The sequence below is a fragment of the Hippocampus comes genome, unplaced genomic scaffold (assembly GCF_001891065.2).
Source record: "Hippocampus comes isolate QL1 unplaced genomic scaffold, H_comes_QL1_v1.1 scaffold382, whole genome shotgun sequence".
NCBI classification, from domain to species: Eukaryota; Metazoa; Chordata; class Actinopteri; order Syngnathiformes; family Syngnathidae; genus Hippocampus; species Hippocampus comes.
In genome coordinates this window covers 169537-192054 of record NW_017805156.1, presented here as the reverse complement: position 1 = coordinate 192054, position 22518 = coordinate 169537, and the positions used below count along the sequence as shown (strand labels likewise).

The window sequence follows — 22518 nt, the reverse complement described above, 5'->3', positions numbered from 1 at the left end:
TAGAGAGAGAGAGAGAGAGAGAGAGAGAGAGAGAGAGAGAGAGAGAGAGAGAAAGAGAGAGAGAGACACACACACACATATCTATCTAGACAGACAGACAGACAGACAGACAGACAGACAGACAGACAGACAGACAGACAGACAGATAGATAGATAGATAGATAGATAGATAGATAGATAGATAGATATGCACACATTATATATACGTATATACTTTTGCTCAAAATGGTCGACAACAAATAACAGTATTGTAGTCGACCATTTTTAGCAAAAGTGGGGGATATGTAGTAACGTTCACCGGTTTGGTGACACCCCGACAAGAGGAGCACTTGATGATATTTGATCGATATTACAGTGAGTGGCTGAGAAGGCGAGCGGTGGGAATCAAGGGGAAAAAAAAAACAGAAAAGAAGACAATGACGCCATTTTATAGAATTCAATGGAACGTTCATTTCAGTTTTCACACTGTCATGGAATGTAATACGCACCTTTCAAATCTGTTCAATAGAGTTTTGATCAACTATTTTTGTCTTGTCTTTTTCCCTTTCAATGGATTTCATGGAATGATGCCCTCTAGCTTTGCCCGTCTATCTGCAGGATTATGCAAATCCCGCCAAGACCAATTTCACAACATAAGCCCAAAGATCGGCCCACTTGAAATCGGGTCAAATGTGTGTCGACAAACGTTCAATCGTGCAAGGATTCGGCCTAGAAGAGAAGCGGATGACACCACCGCCATGGATGACCCCCTGCGTCAGGACACAGAGGAGACGGGAGGTCAAAATGCCGAACTGTCCGGGTAACATGAGGAGGGGGGAAAAAATAAAGGCCAAAATGTAAACAGATGATTTTGGCGGCCATGTCATGTGAAACCGGGTGTGAACGGGAAGCAAACAAGGCAGACGCGCCGAGTGACGGCGAAGCCGACGGAATGACATTTGCAGAGCGGTAATCATCAAGTAGGCGTGAAGGTTAAAGCCATTTTCTACCCACGGAGCCCGCCGCACGTTGAATACACACAAACACACACTTGTCGGATTAGGTATTCATGCTTTCACCGCTGCCAAACCTGACTGCAAATGAGATCAAATAAGGCAACCAAAACAAACAAAAAAATGGCATTTTCCATTCATTTCACCGGAGGAAAGATGATTCTCTCTCTCCGCGTGACAAATATTTCATATGCACATCTTTCACAAGTGGAGGTCAGAAAAGACATATTTCCAATTCATGATATTTCCTTGTGTCGACATTCTATATTGCAAAAATTAGGTGCACTTTTGTTCCCTAATTTCCCAATAGGATTGACCCAAATTTGGACCATTTGGACCTTGGAGGAAGCAGTAATAAGAGTACCACATTTCTCATAAAGTCGAGCAAAATAATCCAATAGTTGGACAACTTTATTTGGTCTGTCCACTCCCACGAGTAAACGCCGCACTTAGGTCTTCTTAATGAAAAACAGCTTCACCCCCCCTGCCCCCTCCCCCGCACATTCTATTCACTTTGCAGTGATTTCTTAGAACTCCCTCCATGGGTGAAAGGTTTATAAAGGCATTGAAACTCCAAAAAGGATGTTTGCATTCTCAAGGAGAATTTTGAAGACATTGCAGCGACTCGTTCTCATGGATGCTCCGTGTTCTCTCATCCCAAATGGATGCCGTGGCTGTACTCCACTTGTACACGAACAAGTGGAGACGGCATTTATCTATCTATACTGTATATGTATATATATATGAATATGGAGCAGAGCTATCACTGGTGCTGAAATGTGGCTTTAAATGATTCACAGGCTCTCTCGCATTGAGCACTGTGGGAGGTACGGGCTATTGGTGTGTGAGGGTACGTGAGCGGGAAGGAAGTAAGGATGGTGGTGGTGGTGGTGGGGGGAGGGGGCGTCAATTTGCATCCATTGCCAGTTTCATGCTCAGCTTCAGAGAGCCTGGAGGGAAGAAGAGCTGCCCCTTTGAGGGGCCCGTTGACGGTGGAATGGTCGTGGTATACGTACGTACAGCGCTGCAGCGCAGCATCCCGTCATATACGGTCCCTCATTGGGTGGTGACTACAGTGTGTGTCATTGTGAGAATATCTCGAGGGCCCCTAGATGCGGAAAGCGGCTCGGTATGCAGTTTGAGGTCCATGTACCGGTAGGATCTTCGTTCTAAGTCGCACAACAACTACGGCATCCTCGTAAGACATGTTACAAGCGGCGTAAACTGCGCACAGGCGCACGCGTACGAGTACCCGGACCGCAAGATGGACACGACCGCATTCACTGCCTGCGTTGTGCATATTTGTCAGCTGGAATATAATCAGCGAGTGCCGCTAGTCTATACTCGATATACTGCACAGTACATCAAGTATATTTTTCAATGGGCAGGCCAAGAGGAGGATCTCGCCCAGCTTAACTGTGAACAAGCAGAGCATGATAGCGTAAGTGTGTGACAAACGGATAATGTGTCGCAATACGTCGCGGCAACTATGTGCTGCGACTGTGAGAAAGGATGATAGCCCACCGAGTGAATGACAAAGGCCACGTAAGAAAGCCACGGATTTTTTTTTCTTAGCTGGATATCTGTAATTAGATTATGTTGCTATCAAAACCTCTTTCTCCAAATTAATTTGCTGAAAATGAAATAAATGAGCTGCAGCAACCGAGTCACTGAAGAGTGAGGACAAAGAGCATACACAGACCTTGCGTTGGAAATGAGGATATGGAATAAATGCTGAAAAGTCTTTTCATAGCGGGATGTTTTGGGAATGCTTCCCGCTTAAGGTTGCTTGAGGACTTGAAAGTGTCACAATAAACTTTTCTTTTGTCCACTGTCATTCACTTCCTTGTCCACGCGGAATCAAGAGTCCGCCACAAGATGGCCGACTGCACTTGCTTGAATACTGCTGACCGGGCAGCTCCGAACGACACCTGCACCATCTTAATGAGATGGAACACAAGACCTGCATGACAAATTCCGCCTTGTCAAAGATAATAACGCTGCCGTTTATTCAAAGTGTTTGACAGCGTTGCGAACTCCGGTCACAATAATAAACACGTTCTGAAAGCAATCCCTCTCTCACAGACTCAATCAAACCCGAACATTATTATTCTCAGAAATTCATGCCTGAAATGAAGTTTTAAGGAGATATATTCAGTCACTGGGATAAATGGAGCGTGCGACGTGGTGGTAACACTCCTGTGATCTTTAATAGAACACAATCAGAGGTACTTCTTGCACCCCGCACTTAAATCAGACGCGCTTGCAGATTGTGTGATTATTTAAGTGCCGTTAAAAAGTCAATTCTCTCCGCCGAGTCTAAATGGATCATTGAAACGAGCAAGCAAAGTCTTATTACTGTCTCTATTGCTCATCTATCGGCGGGGGGAAAGTTGTGAGGGGATGATAGCGATGGCGCAAGACAATGAGAGAGATTACGCGCATCATGTCAAATGCAGGACAAAAGCCCACCTCGGGGTACGTACCACAACCTCCACCCCCACAATATAGCTCGCTAAAAATCACGACAACCGAGCTCGCTAACTTTCATTTGGAGCCAAGAGGAAAGGCCAAATGCATGCGGCCTTCGATGCCTGATACTATTCTGCCCCACTGTCGTACGGTGTTCCACAGAGTTCAACGTTGGGGCCCCTGCTCTTTTCTTTGTATTTGCTGCCCCTGGGTTCCATCTTAAGAAAGCATCGTATTTCTTTCCACTGCTATGCAGATGGCAGTCGGATCTATGTCAAGCAAAAAGGACGATTTCTCCATCAAGGCCACTGGATGGTACCAAAATTCCTGAACTTGGACGAAAGAAACCAGAGGTTATGGTATTTGGTTCCAGTGGCCTGGTACATCTCACACTTTTGACTTGGGGCCCCCTGGCATCTTATCTCAAGTCAACAGTCTCAGATTTGGGTTTTAAATTGCACAGTGATTTGAAATTGGATCCGCGAATTGGTGCTCTGGTTAAATCCATCTTTTTTGACAAAGATGAAGAGTCCAGCTTGTTCCAATCAACTTGGTGCCGACTAAGTAGGCCCTGAGCCACAAAACGAGAAACAGACGCAATCAAGCTGTGCGCTAATGTTTGAATAAAGTCATATTAGGGTAACTCTTTCTCCAAGCTCGACTGGGTTCTACCGCCAAGAAAACTGCGTTAAATGGTAGAGTGGAGGATTAGGAAGTGGTGTCCAGCATTATGCAGGAAGACACACAGGAGATGAGACGGTCTCTCACAACTCAATGGAGTCTCAGTGAACAAAGTCCTCAAAGACGCGGGGACGGTGAGTGGATTATTTTTGTAATTAATCAAATTATCGCCGGGCAAAATGCTATTTGTTTGCCTCTTGGTTTGGCTACAAAACGCATTCGCTCGGTCTCACACACACACAAACGTAGAAATTCTTTTTGTGCAGTTTTGTTTTTTTTAGAGAAGTAACCGAGCCTGGCAAGCGAAGTAAAAAGAGATGAGCGAGACCATAAAAGGGATTTTTGAGGGCATCGGCAGTCATACATCACATTTTATTGCAGTGGGCTGGCACTCACTTCTTCCATGATTCACTTATTTGTATTTTTTCCTTCTTTTCTTCTCGCTTATCGGGACATCTCCGTGACAACGTCGCAGCGGTGTCAGTGCCGCGACGGGCCTCCGTTACCGCGTTAGCATCGAGCCGCTCCCGATGGATCTCGAAAGGAAATTGAAGTATTGCAAGATTGCGAGGTGTGTGTGTGTGTGCGTGCGAACCGGGTTGACGCGCGGAGATGAATGGCGCTGCGGATGGAATAATTATGAGCGCGCAGGCTGCTACCATGCCCAGGAAGCCTGCCGCTAACGAGGCTGGGATGAGAGGTTGACATGCCGCAGCATCGTCTGGCAGAGCTCCCCGAAACACTCAATCAGGAAGAACGAATTAACCAATTCTTTGTCAGGCGTTTCCAAAGCAGAGTTTGATCTTCTAAGACAGTGGTCCCCAACCCTCGGGTCGCGGACCGGTACTGGTCCGTGGGTCATGTGGTACCGGGCCGCACAGAAAAAATAAATAACTTACATTAGAACAACTTACTTTTTATTTATTTCGGAATCTGAAAGATGTTTTATTTTGAAAATGTACCGGATTCTCTGTTACATCCGTCTACAGCATGTCGTTCTTGACAGGACAGAGGTCAAGGCGCGCTTCTCAGTCACGTGATAGGTTACCGCTAAAATGAAACCAAGGAGCTAGCACAATGAGTAAAAAACAAAATAAAACATATGTCTTTGGAAAGTTTCTATGGGAAAGGGAAAAGGCCCAGCAAGGAAACTTTCAAGAAAAAAGGCTACATTTCATAGAGTCTCAGGAGTCCTACTTAAAATACGGATTTACCATAACGGGAGATTCCCACGCTCGAGCCCACTCTGCATTATATGTTGTGATGGTGAGTCGTATTTTTCATGCATTTTGTATTTGTGGTGTATCTTATTTTGAAGGCGTTTAAACATTACCATAGCGACCAGAGAGTGAGATATGGGAATCGCCTGCTACCTGCAAAATTTGTTGCTGTTGTTGTTGTTGTTTATGCTCAAAATTGGCAATTTAGTCGTCTCCAGTTCAGTTCAGGTCGGAAGTAGAACTCACGAGGTGAAGCGTGCACTTTGTCTGCGTGTTCCAAGCTAGCTGGGAATGACCCCGCCCCCGACACACATGCCCCCACGCAGAAACCCCGCGACGACGCCTCCCTCCCATCGATCCAGCGTGACTCTGCAGGAGCCAGAAGAACAGCTCTCGCTATGATGAGGGAAGCCTCCCACGTCGCTCTTCAGAACCGACATGAGGTCCTAATAGGTTGCTGACGTGATCTCCTTCCAAGGAATGAAGTAAGATCGGCAGCCTCCCGTTGATATAAATCACGTTCAAACCAGCATGAATACAAATAAAAGAATGTGCCACTAAATAATACAATGAACTGATGGCAGAAAATTTTAAAAAAGACCACAGGGGAGACTTTTCTGTGATCAGTGAAGGAAAAAAAAAGTGCAGGCGAGTACTGCAACTCTTGCTATCACAGACACAATGGAAATGTTTCTGCTGCTATGTAGATTAAAAAAAAAATCTATCCACAGTGTCGGTGAATATTGATGTCAAAAGGTGGAGGCAATTTAACCTTTGATAACTTATTTTGAGATGCCCGAGCATGCTCGGTAGATAAGCAGGTCAGTGAAGGAAAAAAAAAGTGCAGGCGAGTACTGCAACTCTTGCTATCACAGACACAATGGAAATGTTTCTGCTGCTATGTAGATTCAAAAAAAAAATCTATCCACAGTATTGGTGAATATTGATGTCAAAAGGTGGAGGCAATTTGACCTTTGATAACTTATTTTTAGATGCCCGAGCATGCTCGGTAGATAAGCAGGCGGATTGATGGATGAACATATTTTAAGTTAAAGCAGCGACTAAACGATTGTGGTAACTTACTATCTGCATTTACGGACGGACAGTAGGGGACAGAAAAGGACCTTCCCCAAACTGTTCGAACCAAAATTGAATGACAAACATGAAGAAGATTCGGGGGGCATTAAAAGGGGTCTACTCCATCGCATGATTGATTCTTAAATCTACTCAGAGGTATGACTCACCAAGCTCCAAACTCTATTTAACCAGTTATACCAATTAAAATGAATTGGAATATCATAAATTGATTCCAACTCCCAAAAAGAGGAAAGAACAAGGCTCTGTAGAGTATAAAAATTTGCGATTAAGGAAGGAGATGATACCCAAACAAGGCTCAACTAGAGAGGAAGGACATGTGACATGCCAAGGCCCCAACTCGTCATCAGAACTCCCTCCATTTATCTAATCTGCTTCTCCTCACAACGGTCGCAGGCGTGTTGGAGCCCATCCCAGGTGACTTCGGCCAGTAGGCAAGATACACCCTGAACTGGTCGCCTGCCAATCACAGGGCACTCACAATGGCACCGAGGGACAATTTAGAGTTTTCCATTTGTCTGCCACGCATGTTTTTGGAATGTGAGAGGAAACTGGAGTACCCAGAGAAAACCCACGCAGGCACGGGGACAACATGCAAACTCCTTACAGGAAGGCCGGAGCTGGAATCGAACCCTGCATCTTCGCTCTGTGAGGCCATCTAAAGAAAACCATCATGTGCTGCATTCACGCCACCAATCACACAGAACATCTACCGTGGTCTGGTCTCATTTTGGGACAGAAGGAAAATATGAAACATGAGTTTGGTATGGGGTCAACAACCCCACAAGTGGGGAATATATGGTCGGCGTAAGTAACGAGAAGCCAGAGTAGAGAGGGGTCATTTTGACCTGGCTGTGTCACTCTACAAAAACACGTTGACATCAGTGAGTTCCTTTCCTTGTATGTCAAGGTACCACTGTTCTTGTAAGAGAGTTATTTAAAAAAAAAAAAAAAAAAAACGAAAAAACAAGAGGGTTAAGAAACTACTTTCATTGATGACAATCTGCTTAGGCCCTCCCCTTTAAGAGTGTTTGGCCAATCACAGCTTTGCAGTCCTATCAACCACATTATAGAGCTGCGCGCGTGTGAGCGGCGATCGAACCGACTGCCAGGGGGGAGGGCTTGGCGCAGAGTCCCGCCCCCGCCCCATTTACCCGTCGCCCCTCCCACCCAGCAGCCCAGCACTCACCATCCTCCGTGGGCACGTAGACGTTGAGATAGAGGCAGTCCTCGCTCTGGTTCTGGATGTAGCCGGCCGCGACGTCCAGGTTGTCGGTGAACCACACAGGCAGCATGATCTCAGGCAGCACCCCGTGCACGTTTTGGGGGCACACGGGGGCAAACTGGGTGGCGTTGCGGACCTCCTGCCACGAGCCCGGGGCTTCGGGCGGCTGAAAGCGGCGGTCGCCAATGGGCGCCGTGGCGTAGGGCACGCCCAGGTACTGCTCCACCGGCCCCAGGATCTCGTTGTTCAGGTCCTTCTTGATTCCTCGGAGCTTGCCGTAGTTGGTAGTGACTACAGGTTGCTTGGAGGGCTCCACTTTTTGACCGCAGGCCACGTTTAAGAGAAGGGCGAGGCCCAGCGGCACGCACCAGTCTGCCATGAGGGAGGTTTGTCTTTTTCGTTCACTTGCACGTCGAAAGAGGTGCATGGCTGCTTACAGAATAAGCAAAAAGTCGGAGTCCAAAGGTGACTGACGAAAACAATGAGCGGGGATTCGCAGGGCAGGCCTCCGCGGGGGTGCCAGGTCAGTGCTGAATACGAGCCAAGGCTGTCCCAATCGCTTCCCCAGCCACGGTTCTGTTACGTTCCATCCCTCTAGGTCCCGTCCCGGTGATTTCATCGACGTCTGCACCTGCATTGAGATACGAGACCGAAAAAAAAAAAAAAAAAAGAGTGATTAGCTGAGATCTCCGAACGTACGACATCTTCCCTGAAAGGAGACGAGCTTAGCTCAACTGGGTTCATTTAAGGGAAAATCCTTTTGGTGCACAGCACCGTGATGACTTTGCATGAGCCGAAAATAAATCCGGCCATCGGTATGGTGTCACGTGACCCGGGGAACCTCCCGCAGAGTGAGTTCACTCTGCCGCCGCCTGTGCTTTTACGCACCACGGGCCTAATTTGGGATTCATTTAAACTTGTCCCGGTGTAACCTGCGCGAGGACGGCACTAACACCCAAAAGTAAATACAACTCCAAAGGTTGAGATATTGCTCAATCTCCCCCGTCAACGGTAAACAATACGGGGGTGGGGGGGCATTTTAAGCGGCTTTGTTTGTGGCAACACGCATGCACAGGCGCATGCAAATGAGCGCCTCGGAGCTGTACATCCATTCATGTAATCTTCGGTGCAAATCCTCATGTGACACAGCCCGTCACAAATGCAAGGAGGAGATTACAGTGTCATAATAACATTGTTGGGTGCTTACGCAACGGCGCGGGATGCGGGAACAGCCATTCGCAATGTTTAGTGTGCGACGAGAGCTCTTTTCCCATTGCCACGCTCTCTCTTTGCTTTATCTTCCGACTTTAATTGCCTAATTTAAAGTTGCCATTAAGCGCATAATTGCATCACCCGCACCCACCGGAGCAACTTTACGTCGTCGTCTTCAGTCCCCTTCTGCCCATTTCCACGCTGCCAAGCGAACAGTTTGCATTTAAAAGTCCAACGTCCTGAGGAGGGATGGAGCACTTTTTTTTTTTTTCCAGACCCGACACCAGCATGAGAATTCACTCTTTGAGTACCGTATTTTCCACACTAAAAGGCGCACTGGATTATGAGGTGCAACTTCAATGAATGGCCGATTTTGTAATTTTTTTCATACAGCGGGCGCATTATAAGACGTAATCTACAATGCCTCCACTAGATGGAGCTACGCTCAAGGAAACACAAACAGAACGATCAGATGTCAGTAAAACGTATTTAAGAAAGCAGCGACACAGTTCACGTAACCAACAGCAAGTTATAACTTTGACTCGTTAACGTTGAACTCTCTTGCCGCTGCTCTATTTCCGTGTTCAACTGCGCAACCGGATCGCCTTAAGTTTGAACTCTGCGTTGTCAGCATGTCTCGAGCAAGGAGCCATTTTGGGGTCGAAATATTACCGAAATGACCATACACAAGGCGCATCGGATTTTAAGGCGCGCTGTGAGCTCTTAAGAAAATGGAAGGCTTTTAGGTGCGCCTTTTAGTGCGGAAAATACCGTACTCACAAATAGTGAGTACCGATACCGCTGGTATTTTTTTAGGTATAAACTTCATTTGACACAATGACATTGACATTGTGAACAAAAGACTTCATACAGCGCCAACTACTGCTGAGGAGGACTTACTCCATGCCAGCTTTTTTTTTTTTTGCCTCAAGCTGGTATCGGCAGCCTCCATAAGTACTCGATTCTTTAAAACAAGCCTCATATGGGCCCAATAGAATACTCGGTATCGGTAGGAGAATAATTTAAGGCCTCTCACCCACTCGGGTGGCTAATTTCTGCCATTTACAATCACATTTCTCCTGCACAGGAAGGAGGGGTGTCCTCTAGCCTCAAAAACAAACAAACCAAAAAAAAAAAAAAGAGGTTTGGGCTCATTGAAGCTTAAAACCCGCGGTGTGCGTTTGGTACAGTGCGTTCAGCCGAAATGCATCTGCAGCACCTGCTTTTGGTTCTCCTTGCATTCCCCTCGCTGACAAGCAAGCAGAAAGAAGACAAATCAAAAAAAAAAAAAAAAAAAGGGGCCAAGCTTTATTTTATAATGCAGTGTCAGTCTGACTGCAAACTTGCAGGGTGCATCTGAGGTTTTCAATGCAAACCGGCTCAATCTAGCAGACAGAATTGATCCAGCTTGTGTGCTCGCAGTGGGCAAGCATAAGTGATTGATGAGGCAGGGACGCAGGGACGAAGATGGCGGACCCGAGAGCTCGGCTTTTGCTGCCAAAACCTGAAAAGGAAGATTCCAGAAGGGGATTGTGCACTCGAAAGTAGGTCCACAAATGTGACACAAAAGCGCACAAGTGGGTGCACCTTTGGTTGACCTTTCGCCGAGCTCTTGTCGTCGCAGGGCCGCCTCCGGTTGACGCCGTGCATCGCAATCAATTTCACCGCACCCTGATTCCATTGCTACGGGGCTGCGAAGGTGGAACGTGTTTTGAGATGCTTATTCAAAGCGTCACCATGGTAACCGCACCATGCTAAGGTGAAACCTTAGCACGGTGCATTATCCGTGGATGTTTTCAAAAAAGTAAGAAGTCGAGTTTGACAAAGTCAGGCATAGAAAGCACAGACACCTGATTTCAAATGTTGAGAGTAAAAGTCAAAAGTCAGCAGAAAATGAATCCTCAAGACAGGTACAAATACCGAAAAAAAAAGCATTGCACGGGGACGCCAAGTATTTGGGCCTAACCGATTAATCGACCGATGACTTTATTATGCTGCCCCCTGGAGGCCCACTAGAAGCAGCAGCACAATAAATTGAATTGAAGCATAAAATCCCGAGCGTTTCATTATTTATATTCAATTTGATGTCATTACTCTACAATTTAATGTTCATTATTTTCATTGGCACACTCACACAAAAATAAAGCGACATTCCAAAACTGCGACAATACTGGACGTTTTTATAAAGTGCAATATTTGACATCTTGATAAACAGGCGGGTCTCCTCTTTCCGAAGGATATATTCCATTTTGGGGTTAAGAAGGTGTAGCCTCCTCTTTCCAATTACTGCACCGTCCACACCTCAAGGCGAAGCGAGCCAGTTGGCAAACTCGGCAATGTTAATCACACACCATTTTGCGTCTCCTGCTGTTTAGCCCAGCCTCTCCCTCCCTCCCTTCCCCCCCCTTCCTCCCTCCTCTCTTTTCTCCCCCATCAGCCGCCAAGCTCAGCAGCAACTGGCGAGCTTGCTCAAAGGCACAGCAAGCCCTCGTTTTCGCGTCGCTCGCATGATGTGTTTTACAGTCGCGGGGATGCTTATTTGTTTTGCCAAATGAGCAGCCTCCCTCGACTCGTTTGGATTCTCCTTTTTGTTTTAGTCTTAAGAAATGGCGACTCAATGCCTTAAAAAAGAATACAAGGTGTCCCAAAAGCCACAACACACTTCTTTTTTTTGCCCAATTTTGTTTCAGGTATCATTCGGACAGACAATTGAATTCCCTTGCCTGTGGTTTGCCAATTAACACGAGGCCAGCGTTTGCAAAAGTGCCGTTAGCAAGACATTTTTCAATGCCAGTTTGAAAAGGGATCTGGCCGACACACCGCTCTGACGCGTCGTACGATTGACGCGATCCATGGCAAATGTCTCCAAAGAGGATTTGTTTTTGACAAACCACAAAGCGGACGGTCTGCTACGACCATGACTGATGAAAACTGTGAAATCCTTGAGCAGGTGTTTGCTCAAAGCCGGAGAAAGTCTCTCCGGAGGGCTTCGGATGCTTCGGTCAGTGATAAAGCTTGACCTGTCGCCGAGGTTATTACAGTTCACAAAAACGAATAAAAATTATTTTCCAAACCAAAACGGCGTCTTACGTTTATAAAACTAACTATAATTATGGTAAAAATGTCCTTGGTTTTCATCATTGTCCACCGTGAATATCATACATGAGCTTGAGGGGCTCATTTCAAATGTATTTATTTTCGTATTGCTGTACGTCCGTACAGATGAAGGAAGGTCCAACACTTATTTGACAGTTTTAGTTGACTTGAGCTTACACGATCCTTACTGAGCTTCTTTTTTTTTTTTTCCATCGTGCACTCAACAAACACTTCGTCTTAAAAAAAAACTAAAACTAATACTAAAACTACTAAAAACAACTAAAACGAGGCATTAGTGAAAAAAAAATACAAAAACGAATAAACATGAACCGTTGGGCTCTAAAAACTAACTGAATTTAAAAAATAAAAAGTCAAAACCAAATAAAAAGCATACAAACCCAATGTACTCAATGCTCACTGCAATGTACGGTATAAAAGAGGCCAATGGTTACATATTTATGTTTTGCTCTTCAATTAAAAAACCAACCACCCCACCCAAAAAAAAAAAAAAAACATATACCCTGATCCTAATCCGCCAAATAAATCCTTGTTAGAGCGCGTTGAGTAAATCGTCGCAATACGGCTAACAGCCAATTTATCGGAAGTGGCTGCAATGACTTGGATGAAGATCAAATCATTTGAGCCAAGCAAAGGTTGGATGCGTCATCTCGTAGTCAATTAGCACCCCCCCCCACCCCATTTGCTGCAGTTGGCCGTAATTAATGTGTGAGCGGCCTTTAATTAGCACTGAGGCTGCCTGACATTCGTCACTGCCACTCTCAGACTGAGACTTCACCACGGGTACTCAGATGCATACGTGCTGTGTTGCTCCTGCGTGGATAAAGAGAGAGTCCAGTGGCATTCCGGCAGAACCGTGTGTGCCGGCACACCGATTAAAAGGTTAAAATGGTGCTTAGCAGGCCCAACCGTGGGTAACTCGGCGCAGGCGGGAGTGCGTTGTGTGCTCGACCATCACTGAGAACAATTAACACGGCGACAGCTGCAGCCGCTGTGACGGGGCACGTTGTCAAACCGGCTGGTCCAGACGGCCGAAGAAGAGACCAGCGCACCCTCCCTCAGCAAATACATCATCGGATTAAGCTTTCTGGTCCTGATTTAAATTTAGCACCTCGACGTGCGGGAAAAAAAAACCACACACTTTTATGTCACGCCTGTAAAAATCTCTTCACGCAAGAGGTCGGTTGTTCGTTAGCACCCCTGACGTCTCTGACGAATTGACTCCTTTATACGAGTGGAAGTGTGAACGGGGAGGGCGGGCGGCGAGCGTCGTCGCCTTCTCGTGCTCCAAAGGAGGATGAAAGTCGCACGCGCATACTCACACTTGCTCAAATACAGACGACAGCTGTGACATCAGTGGCATATTTAAAAAAAAAAAAAAAAAAAAAAGCTAAGATGGAGATGCTGAACAAGAATCAGTGTAGCACTAGTCTTCGTCATTCTTGGCAGAAGATCAAGAATATATGACTGCGAGTATTGTTGTTGATTATCTACTGTAGTTTGTGTTCAATCTGTTAAAAGGGTGATAGCACTGCAACATCGGTGCCATTTGGCGTTAGCACTAAGCTAGCGGACCATAAAGCGAAGCTATGAGGCTCTCAAGTGGCTCAGTGACGGTAAGTGAATCCCTTTGAGCACATTTTTATCATGAAGTCATGACTATTCTCATCTTTGCAACGGCAGAATTTTGGCACAGCTCCACGGTTGGATCCGTGCAGGCGTACCTAATGTGACGTCCGCTGAGAGTACACGATCACAACACGCGAATACAAAGCATCTGTCTGATTGCGCACCGCCCACACAGGCTGGCTGAGGCTTTTTTTTTTGTGTGTCTGTGTGTCACACTTCCTTCAAAGTGTTGCTATAAATAGACGCAACGTGCCAAGCTATGCAGTGTGATGTGTTATATAAACTCGAAAGGCGCACGCATACAGACCAGTATCAGCGTACTTGGCGGGGCGCTGCATGGATGGACCGATCATCATCCACCCACCATCCACCCGCCTTACATTTCCGATCCAGCTTCTTCTTTTTTTTGTGTGTTTTTCAGTTCTATTCAGGTCTTTGGTTGTGTTCTGCGTTTGTTCTTCTTTCCTGCAGTGTTGGCGTGTGGCAGAAGGCACAGCTGACCTACATTTGACGAGTTGCAGCCGTGCACACCTGAATTCCGCCGGGTTTGAGCATGCTTCCATTGTGCTTTCTAACTGATCTCAATGATTTCAGCATTCAACTATTTTGTCCTCGGCCATCAACTGGAAAAAGACATTATGCTGTTGTTCTTCAATGGGTCGGTGTGAAAAATGGCCTCTTGATTAACAATTTTTTTTTCTTGCAGATCAGCACAGTTTTAGAGTAGTAGACAAAGACATTTGAATGGAGTAACATGGAGTTACCTATATGTGTTGTAAACAGTAATGCATATCTCTGCCTCCCTCTCTCTCTCTTTCTCTAAAAAAATATAGATACAAGATACTATACACACACACACACACACACACACACACACACACACACACACACAGATACATCCATCCATTTACTGATTCCCCTGTATCCTCCCAAGGGTCGTGGGGGGTGCTAGAGCCTATCCCAGCCGTCTTTGGGCAGTAGGCGGGGGACACCCTGAACCGGTTGCCAGCCAATCGCAGGGCACACAGAGACAAACCACCATCCGTGCTCACACTCGCACGTAGGGACAATTTTTGAGTGTTCAATCAGCCTGCCATGCATGTTTTTGGAATGTGGGAGGAAACCGGAGTACCCGGAGAAAACCCAAGCAGGCGCAAGGGGAACATGCAAAGTCCACACAGGAAGGCCACAGCTGGAATCGAACCCGGTGTCTGTGCACTGTGAGGTCGACGCGCTAACCACTGGGCCACCGGTGTATATAATACTATATTACGTGTATGTGGAACAAAACTAATAATTAATAAATAAAATACATGAGGAGAGACCATTTGTAGATAAATAACAAACGTAGTTTATGCAACACAAAACGAAAAGTATTCTGGGACTTCACAACCTGCATTAGCGTCCCAGAGAGTGTTGTCCGGTATGCGCCGTTTAAAATAAAAATATATATGTTCAGCCAAAAAAGGTTGTCTGTATGTTATTTTAAATTAAACTTCATTTTTAAATGTCACTGTTAAAAATATACTTCCAATTAACTATCAAAATAAGGCATATGCATTCACTCCAAACCCAGTGACAAGTAACATAAAAGTGAAGGGGACTTAGTGGGGTTCTTGTATGTGTCATCTCGTATCTCGCTCCTATCTTGGCGTCTCATCCCCACAAAATCCTTGTCATGCTTTCTTTTTGTCCTACAAGATCTCACCTTGGAGTGTCGCTTTAAATCTTGTGTGAGCACTTTCATCATTCGCCGCTAATCTGTCAGCCGGCACCACCTGAACGCCCCCCGCCTCCCCTCCCTCCGCTCTTCATCCCTTCCTTCCTCTTCTATTTCCGCAGTGTCGCGGTTCAGCACACACATGACGCCTGATGCTCCGGATGAGCGCAGCCACACACACACACACACACACACACGCACACGCACACACGCACGCACGCACGCACGCACGCACGCACGCACACACACACGCACGCACGGGCTTGGAGTTGCAAACGTTTGCTCAATCTCCAAGCAGGGAATGAATGAGGCTTCATTCAACCATTGCGCTGCTTTTCCACATCCAATATGGCGGTGACATTGCCGTGGAGATCTCCCTGTCCTTTGTACTGAAACGTCAAGATCACTGGAGAGCTATCACATACGCCAAACAAACGCTGACGACCACATGGGAGAGGAAAAGCATGCAGGATCACTGCGAGGATCAATAGAGACGTGTGTTTCGGAGATGGAGACTCAATTTGACCAACCCACTTGTGCAACACTTGCATGCGGGTCTCTTTACTTAGAGACGAGCGTACAAGGTTACTGGCCTCGGGCCATGAAGATGTGCGCAATAAAATCCTGCAAATTATGTGGCGCTCAGTTGCGGGGATACAGAGTTCAATTATTTTTCACCATTTCAGATTTTGGGGGGATGAAATGCATTCTCCAGCTATAGAGCGCCTCATTGTCGGCCGTGAGTGCTTGCAGGTCACTGAGGGAAGGCAGAAGAGGGAGGGAAAAGAAAAAATCGACGTAACAGCCAGTGTGTGGAGCGGGGCTTCATGCTGCCATGGCCACATTAGAGCGCCTCGTTGTCGGCTGCGCATGTCAAGTAGACAAAGATGGATGAGCAAGGAGAGGATTCTCGACAGTCAGCTTGTGGACCGGGCTGCATGCAGATGTGGCTACTTTAGAGCGCCACGTTGTCAGCAAGGTTATTATAGCAAACGAAAACTAACAATATAACTAAAACTAACGTTGAATAAGCATTGTCATTCAGTATTCCGTAATTTCTTTCAAAATCTCCGTGTATAGAAAAATAACTAAAACTAATACTGAAGCTAAAAAAAAACAAAAATTGGAAAAACCTAACTTGCGTTAGAAACGATTGAATACTTACTGACTTGTGTGGGGGCAGTGTGGGAAATGGATGTATGGATACGAACTTAATTGAAAAATATCTAAAGTCAAAACAAAAAAAAAACCCAAACATTAACGGTCATGAAAAAAATCACACCCTTTTAGAACACTGGCTGTGACACGACCACCCAGTGGGATATATTCCACCCACTGCATGCTTCAGAGCGCCACGTTGTTAGAGATAAATTATGCAGAGAAAGATGGATGACCAAGGATGGGGGAGGGGTCTTTATTTTATTTTATTTCAATCTGACTGCACAGCCAGCATATGGCTTCACTCTAGCCTTCCCACTTTAGAACGCCTTGTTGTCACGATGTGGAAAATCCCAGTGATAACCCGGTGGAATATGTTCCAGCCTATTGAAGCTTCACTTTGGAAAATCTTTTTAATCAGACAAAATTGGCCATGGAGCTAACGCCACTTATCTCTGTCAAATTCCAAAGATTGTGATTTTTTTTTTTTCCCCCTCGACCAGGACTTTTTTTGAGTGCGTCCAAAGTAGGCTTGTTTGTCCGCTCCACCCTCTCAACTTTAAAACCACCACCGCGAACCATTTGCGAAACAAGGCGCTTGTAACGCACACGCCTGGTGTTTTATTGTGCCAATAAACCCGCTGTGTCTTCCTCGTTTGTCTGACTCGCCGAGGTTTCTTAAGCTGGATGGCTAACAGACAAGCACGCTGATTGAGATAAATGGCGAGGGAGCGATCAACGTGCGGCAGCCATGCATCAGCCCCGAGCGCCAGACGAACGGGATTGATGGAGCGAATCGCGTTGCGTTTGTCCTCTCCTTCCAACGCGCTCTTTACTATTCACGGCGGAGGCCCAAACACGTCGGAGCCAGCGAGGCTCCCAAACGGCCGGCGCCGCGCTTCGATAAATAAAGAGCCATCGTAGGTAGTGTCGACTTTGTTCTCCATCCCAAATTTTTCAAAAAGAGCCCAGCGGGGCTCGCAAAATAGCTGCTCGGTGAAGTAACTAGAGGGAAAATAATGCCTTTAGATTTCTTTGAACCTCAAAACAAAGTCCGTTTATGTGAACAAATTGTTGACAAGGCATCCGGGCTGGTCCACCAAGGACGCGAAACGATTCTAAATTGTCAATATTTTTCCCCAATCAATTTTTTTTTAACAAGCAATAAATGTATCCGCAATACAATACACAATCTCAGATTTACTAAACATAAACGGCTTCCAGTCTGGGTAGGTGGAAGTTGCATTTTTTTTTTATCCAATCAGATGCCCGTCTCTCTAACACTTAATACATGTCACTATAATACAGATACACGGCGCCACTCCAAAGTGGACTTTCATATATTTGGACACCGTTGCCCTTTTCGCCTTGTGCCCGCACAAGTCAGCCCAAAATGTCTCATTGAATATTTCATGTGCGTGTCAGTCTAACTGTGGCGGGGGGCCCCCGAGCATGCCTCCAATTATGCAGGCTTCCACCACTGAGTCATCAAGGCCGCCACGGGGTGCGGCGGCTCACCTCTGCTGCCCCCATCCCCCCCCCCGCCCGGACTCTTCCTCCTTTCTCCTCATCGTCGTCGTCAACTCCCTCCCCGCTAGCGACCTTGTGAGCCCTCACGTTTTGGCAGGGGAGGACTCGCAATTGGCCTTTGCGCCGCTCTCCGTCTGTTTCGGTCTGTCTGCCTCCAAATGACATTAAATGCACATTACATGTCTATGTATAGTAAATTGGAGCAGACAGGAAGCAGAGGGCGGTGCAGTGGAGGTTGGGGGAGGGGGGGGAGTCGAAGCAGTATTTAAATGGCTGCATTAGCCTGCTGTTAGGCGTGGAGTGCTGCCACGGCTTTGGCACACGCCCCACTGATGAATATGCAGAGCAGCTGCAACGGTGCCCGAGTACGCGCGGCGTGCTGATGACAGAATAAAATGGCGGGAATAGTAACAGCGGAAGAGCAATTGGGTTCGTCTCCAGCAAAAGGGGCGCAGGGTTGAAAATAGCCCGGCTTGTGCTGTCGCAATCTTGCTCACGCTGAGAGCGTCCATGCGCATCCTCGCGCATGTTAGCATGCTAGCACAAAAGCACACTTAAGTGGATGTTCGATATGTCCTTGCGTGGTGCCCTTGAGCGAAGAGGGGATCTACTGTGCTCTTGTATTATAGGCGGCCGATGTAAAAATAGAGACGCACGGGTCTTCAAGGATCCTCCATTTACATTTGCATGCATGACTTCGTCCCTTTCAATCTTTCGGAGGCTTCTCCCATACGATCCAAAATGGAAGAATGCGGGATCATCAATATAGTGGAACCTGGCCTTTTGTGGGGGGGTTTATTAACAACTCTATTTGCTCGGCAACACCGGCGTAACGCATCCTGCTTCAGGTCAGACTTTTTAAATTAAAAAAAAAAAAACGGATTATAAGAACACTCTGTTTGGCTACGTGGTAGCCTTTGAAGATTAATTTCCAAATTGTTTGACGGTGATGTTATTATTCGGGTCCAGCTGATGTGATATACTGAGGCCAATTCCGATATTTGGCAGAATAAAATTCTGATGAACTGATTATCTGGCCAATTAATTAAAAAAAAAGCAACCGTGATGAATGAAATTGTGTTTTGGGGGAACGGACCTCCCTCACTGTAGTGCCTACAAAAAAACAAAGCAAAACATTTTACCGTTTTTCCAGTCCTTTGTCCTATTGTACTTGTTAAACTTTACAAAAGAGATAAATCAACAAAAAAACAGCCGTTTTTGGAGGGGAGGGAAGGGGGAACATTTGAATGTCATTATTTTTTGTCTTATTTTGTAATGTGTTACGGTGTTAAAAAAAAATAGTGTAAAAAGAAAAAAAAGGCAAAAACAAATCAGCTGATTTTTGCCACTTACACAAGTTAACAGCAAATTGTAAAAAGTGTCTCGACTTTTTTCTAGCACATCCCGATTTTTAAGAATGGATTTTACCATGTGCTGTAATTTATAGCTTTGACGTTTCCAAAAGAAAAAAAGAAAAAAATCCAGCTGTCGCAGAACCCAACCCTTAATTCATAAATATTACTTAAAATATTTTATATATTATCATACTGAAAACATGATGTTCTGAAGAAAAAAAACAGGGGCAGGTTTGGAATCAGTGCGAAAAAATTATTTTGAAAAGTTTACTTGCATCTCTGATTAAAAACAATTGTACTCTACTCTACTATCCAGTCTGACAAAGTGCTACAATTCAGATTCTGATGTGCTTTTATTTTGAAGGCCTGACTCGACCAGTTTGAAAGATGATTGGCGGGGGGGCACACAAAAGTCATGGGATCGCCGTCAAATTTCAAACTCTGAGCCTTGAGTGGATATGAGTCACAAGTCAAGGCAGTGCGAGCAAATTAAATGCGCTTGTGCGTAACGTGTGTGTGTGTGTGTGTGTGTGTGTGTGTGTGTGTGTGTATGTGTGTGTGTGTGTGTGTGTGTGTGAGGAAGTTGTGAGAAAATATATGTGTCTGGGTGTGTGTATAATTGGATCAATCACACGGAGGAGAGGTTGACAGAGTAATGACCTAACTTCAGTTTTAATCATCTTATCTCTCTCTCTCTCACTTTCCCTCTCACACAAAAAGACACACGCACATCCACACTCACGTTTCTCTCACACTCGGCACTCACATTTTATCTCACACTGCATGCATGGATTATTTCACTTTGCACACGCACGCTCACAAATTTCTCCCACACACACTGACACTCACATTTCTCTCACACACACACGCACACACGCACACACGCACACACACACACACACACACACACACACACACACTCACATATTCTCTCACACCACATAAACACACATTTCTTTATCGCTCTCTCTCATACAGACTCACACACACAATCTCAAACCTTACTCACACTATCTACCGCTACAAACACTCACGTATTATCCACACATTCTCTCAAACTACTCTCTCGTGCGCTCTCTCTCTCTCTCTCTCTCTCTCTCTCTCTCTCTCTCAGCCACACACTCTCAAACGTTACTCATTCTAACATACCTCACATCACACATTCTCTCAAACTGCACACTCACATTTCTCCCTGTAATGCAATATCTTCTTTTTGCCCATTATATATAAAAAATGTGTGTGTGTGTGTGTGTGTGTGTGTGTGTGTGTGTGTGTGTGTGTGTGTGTGTGTGTGTGTCCAGTAATAGCCCCTCCACACTGACATTTGTTCCCCTTCACTCAATCTTTTCTTGGTCTTCCCGCCATCCTTGGTGATCCTCCATTTCTCTTGTGTTGACACACTCGCCTTTTTATTTTTTATTTTTTGGGGGATGAAATTCCTTTCAAGCGCCCGGCACCGTCTCAGCCCCAATAACTCAAACAGAGGAACCTTTGATGCATCATTCATGGTTTTGTTCCCTAATGCACTCTCTCTGTCTCTTTCACAGTATCAAATCTCCATCACGGGCTTTTATCCAGCGTTGCAGCTTTGTCCATTCCCTCTTGCTTTAAGAGTCTCATCTTGTTGCCGCAGCCTCGCCCCCTCCCTGCTTTTTTTTTTTCCTCCTCATTTCCACCCATGCACCAAAACTCTCCCTTTCAGCTCTTTTTCTTTTTTTTTTTCTTCATCCTGCATTTCCTTTGCCGTCCCACACGTGCTCATTTTTCACCCACCTCGCAAGTTCCTCCCGCCATCTCCCGCATCCGCTGTCTCCGGCATTCCCCCTCGAGGTGAGCGGCTGAGCGCTAATGCACAGGCACTCGGAAAGTCATCGCTCATCGCCATATCCGCGGAACCTGTCGTTAAACGCGTCACTCGAAGGTGTCGTGCACGTTGGTGTGCGTTAAATTAAATCACAGGTGAAGAATGAGGTCAATGCAGCGATGGGATCTTTCCGATTTGCGGCAGTTTTCCCTGCACTGCCAAGTTAAAGAGCTTCAAACGCTGATGCGTGCACCAGTGGAGTCCTGCCAGAAGAGAGGCGTGGGACGGGTAGCGTTTACGTGTAGCGGTACCAGGACGCAAACAAATCTGCCTCCACGACCTGCCGCCTCTCAGGAAATCAAATAGGATAAAGAATATAAGCAATGCGAGTACTGTCATACAGCATGTCGAAATGTATCGCTACACCACTTGTGTTCGAACATCAGTTGCCGAAGGCAAAGGCAAGGCAGCTTAAGTGATGGAGCGCATTTCACGCACAAGGTAACTCAATGTGCTTTGCGAAATGTAGACGCAACATTTAAAGGCAAAAGAATTCAAGATAGTTTTGAAAATTGAAGAATTTAAGGCATTTAAAAGGTAAGTCGAGATATAAAAAGTAATTTACTTCCATTTGCGTGCAGCATAAAAGCTAAATGCTGATGCACCATGTTTACTTTGAACACTGAACTCCACTAATTCACAGTCCCCAAGCCCTGGGCCGCGAACCGGTACCGGTCCATGGGTCATTAGGTACCGAGTCGCACAGAAAGATTAAATTACTTATTACATTATTTCCATTTTATTCATTTTGGAATCTAAAGTGTTTTATTTTGAAAAATTACTGGATTCTCTGTTACATCCGTCTACAGCACATATGTCAAAGTGCCGGCCCGCGGGCCAAATCCGGCCCGCGAGAATGTTTTCAGTGGCCCCTGGGATGATATTGATTTATTATTAGATCCGGCCCGCGGACCGCAGCAAGCCGAGAGCCCGCAGATCTTTTACACGCACCAAAACTACATTTCCCACAATGCAACGGTGACGCGCCAAGCAGTCGGCCGCTTTATTTAAATATTTATTCGTCTAGCAGTCGTTCCCATAAGAGTGACATTAGCTTTCAGATACCCATCAAAAATGGCAAAACGGAAGGTGGACACTGAGAACCGCGGGTTTCAAACAAGGTGAGAGTCGAAGAACATGTTCATGGACGTAGCTGGAAAACCTGTGTGTCTTCTGGGTGGAGAAAGTGTGGCGCGATTCATTCATTCATTTTCCGAACCGCTTGATCCTCACTAGGGTCGCGGGGGGTGC

General features: G+C 45.9%; 1 protein-coding gene across 4 annotated transcripts in view; it reads right to left on the bottom strand.

Moving 5' to 3' along the window:
* nlgn2a (neuroligin 2a) overlaps positions 1-22518 on the bottom strand; it is a 79114-nt gene that overhangs the window by 40865 nt on the left and 15731 nt on the right. For all 4 annotated transcript variants that reach the window (XM_019868658.1, XM_019868659.1, XM_019868661.1 and 1 more), the window contains one exon: positions 7650-8316. In XM_019868658.1, the coding sequence (XP_019724217.1) occupies positions 7650-8112 (463 nt within the window). In that variant the 5' untranslated portion in view covers positions 8113-8316. The remainder of the gene's footprint in view (positions 1-7649; positions 8317-22518) is intronic.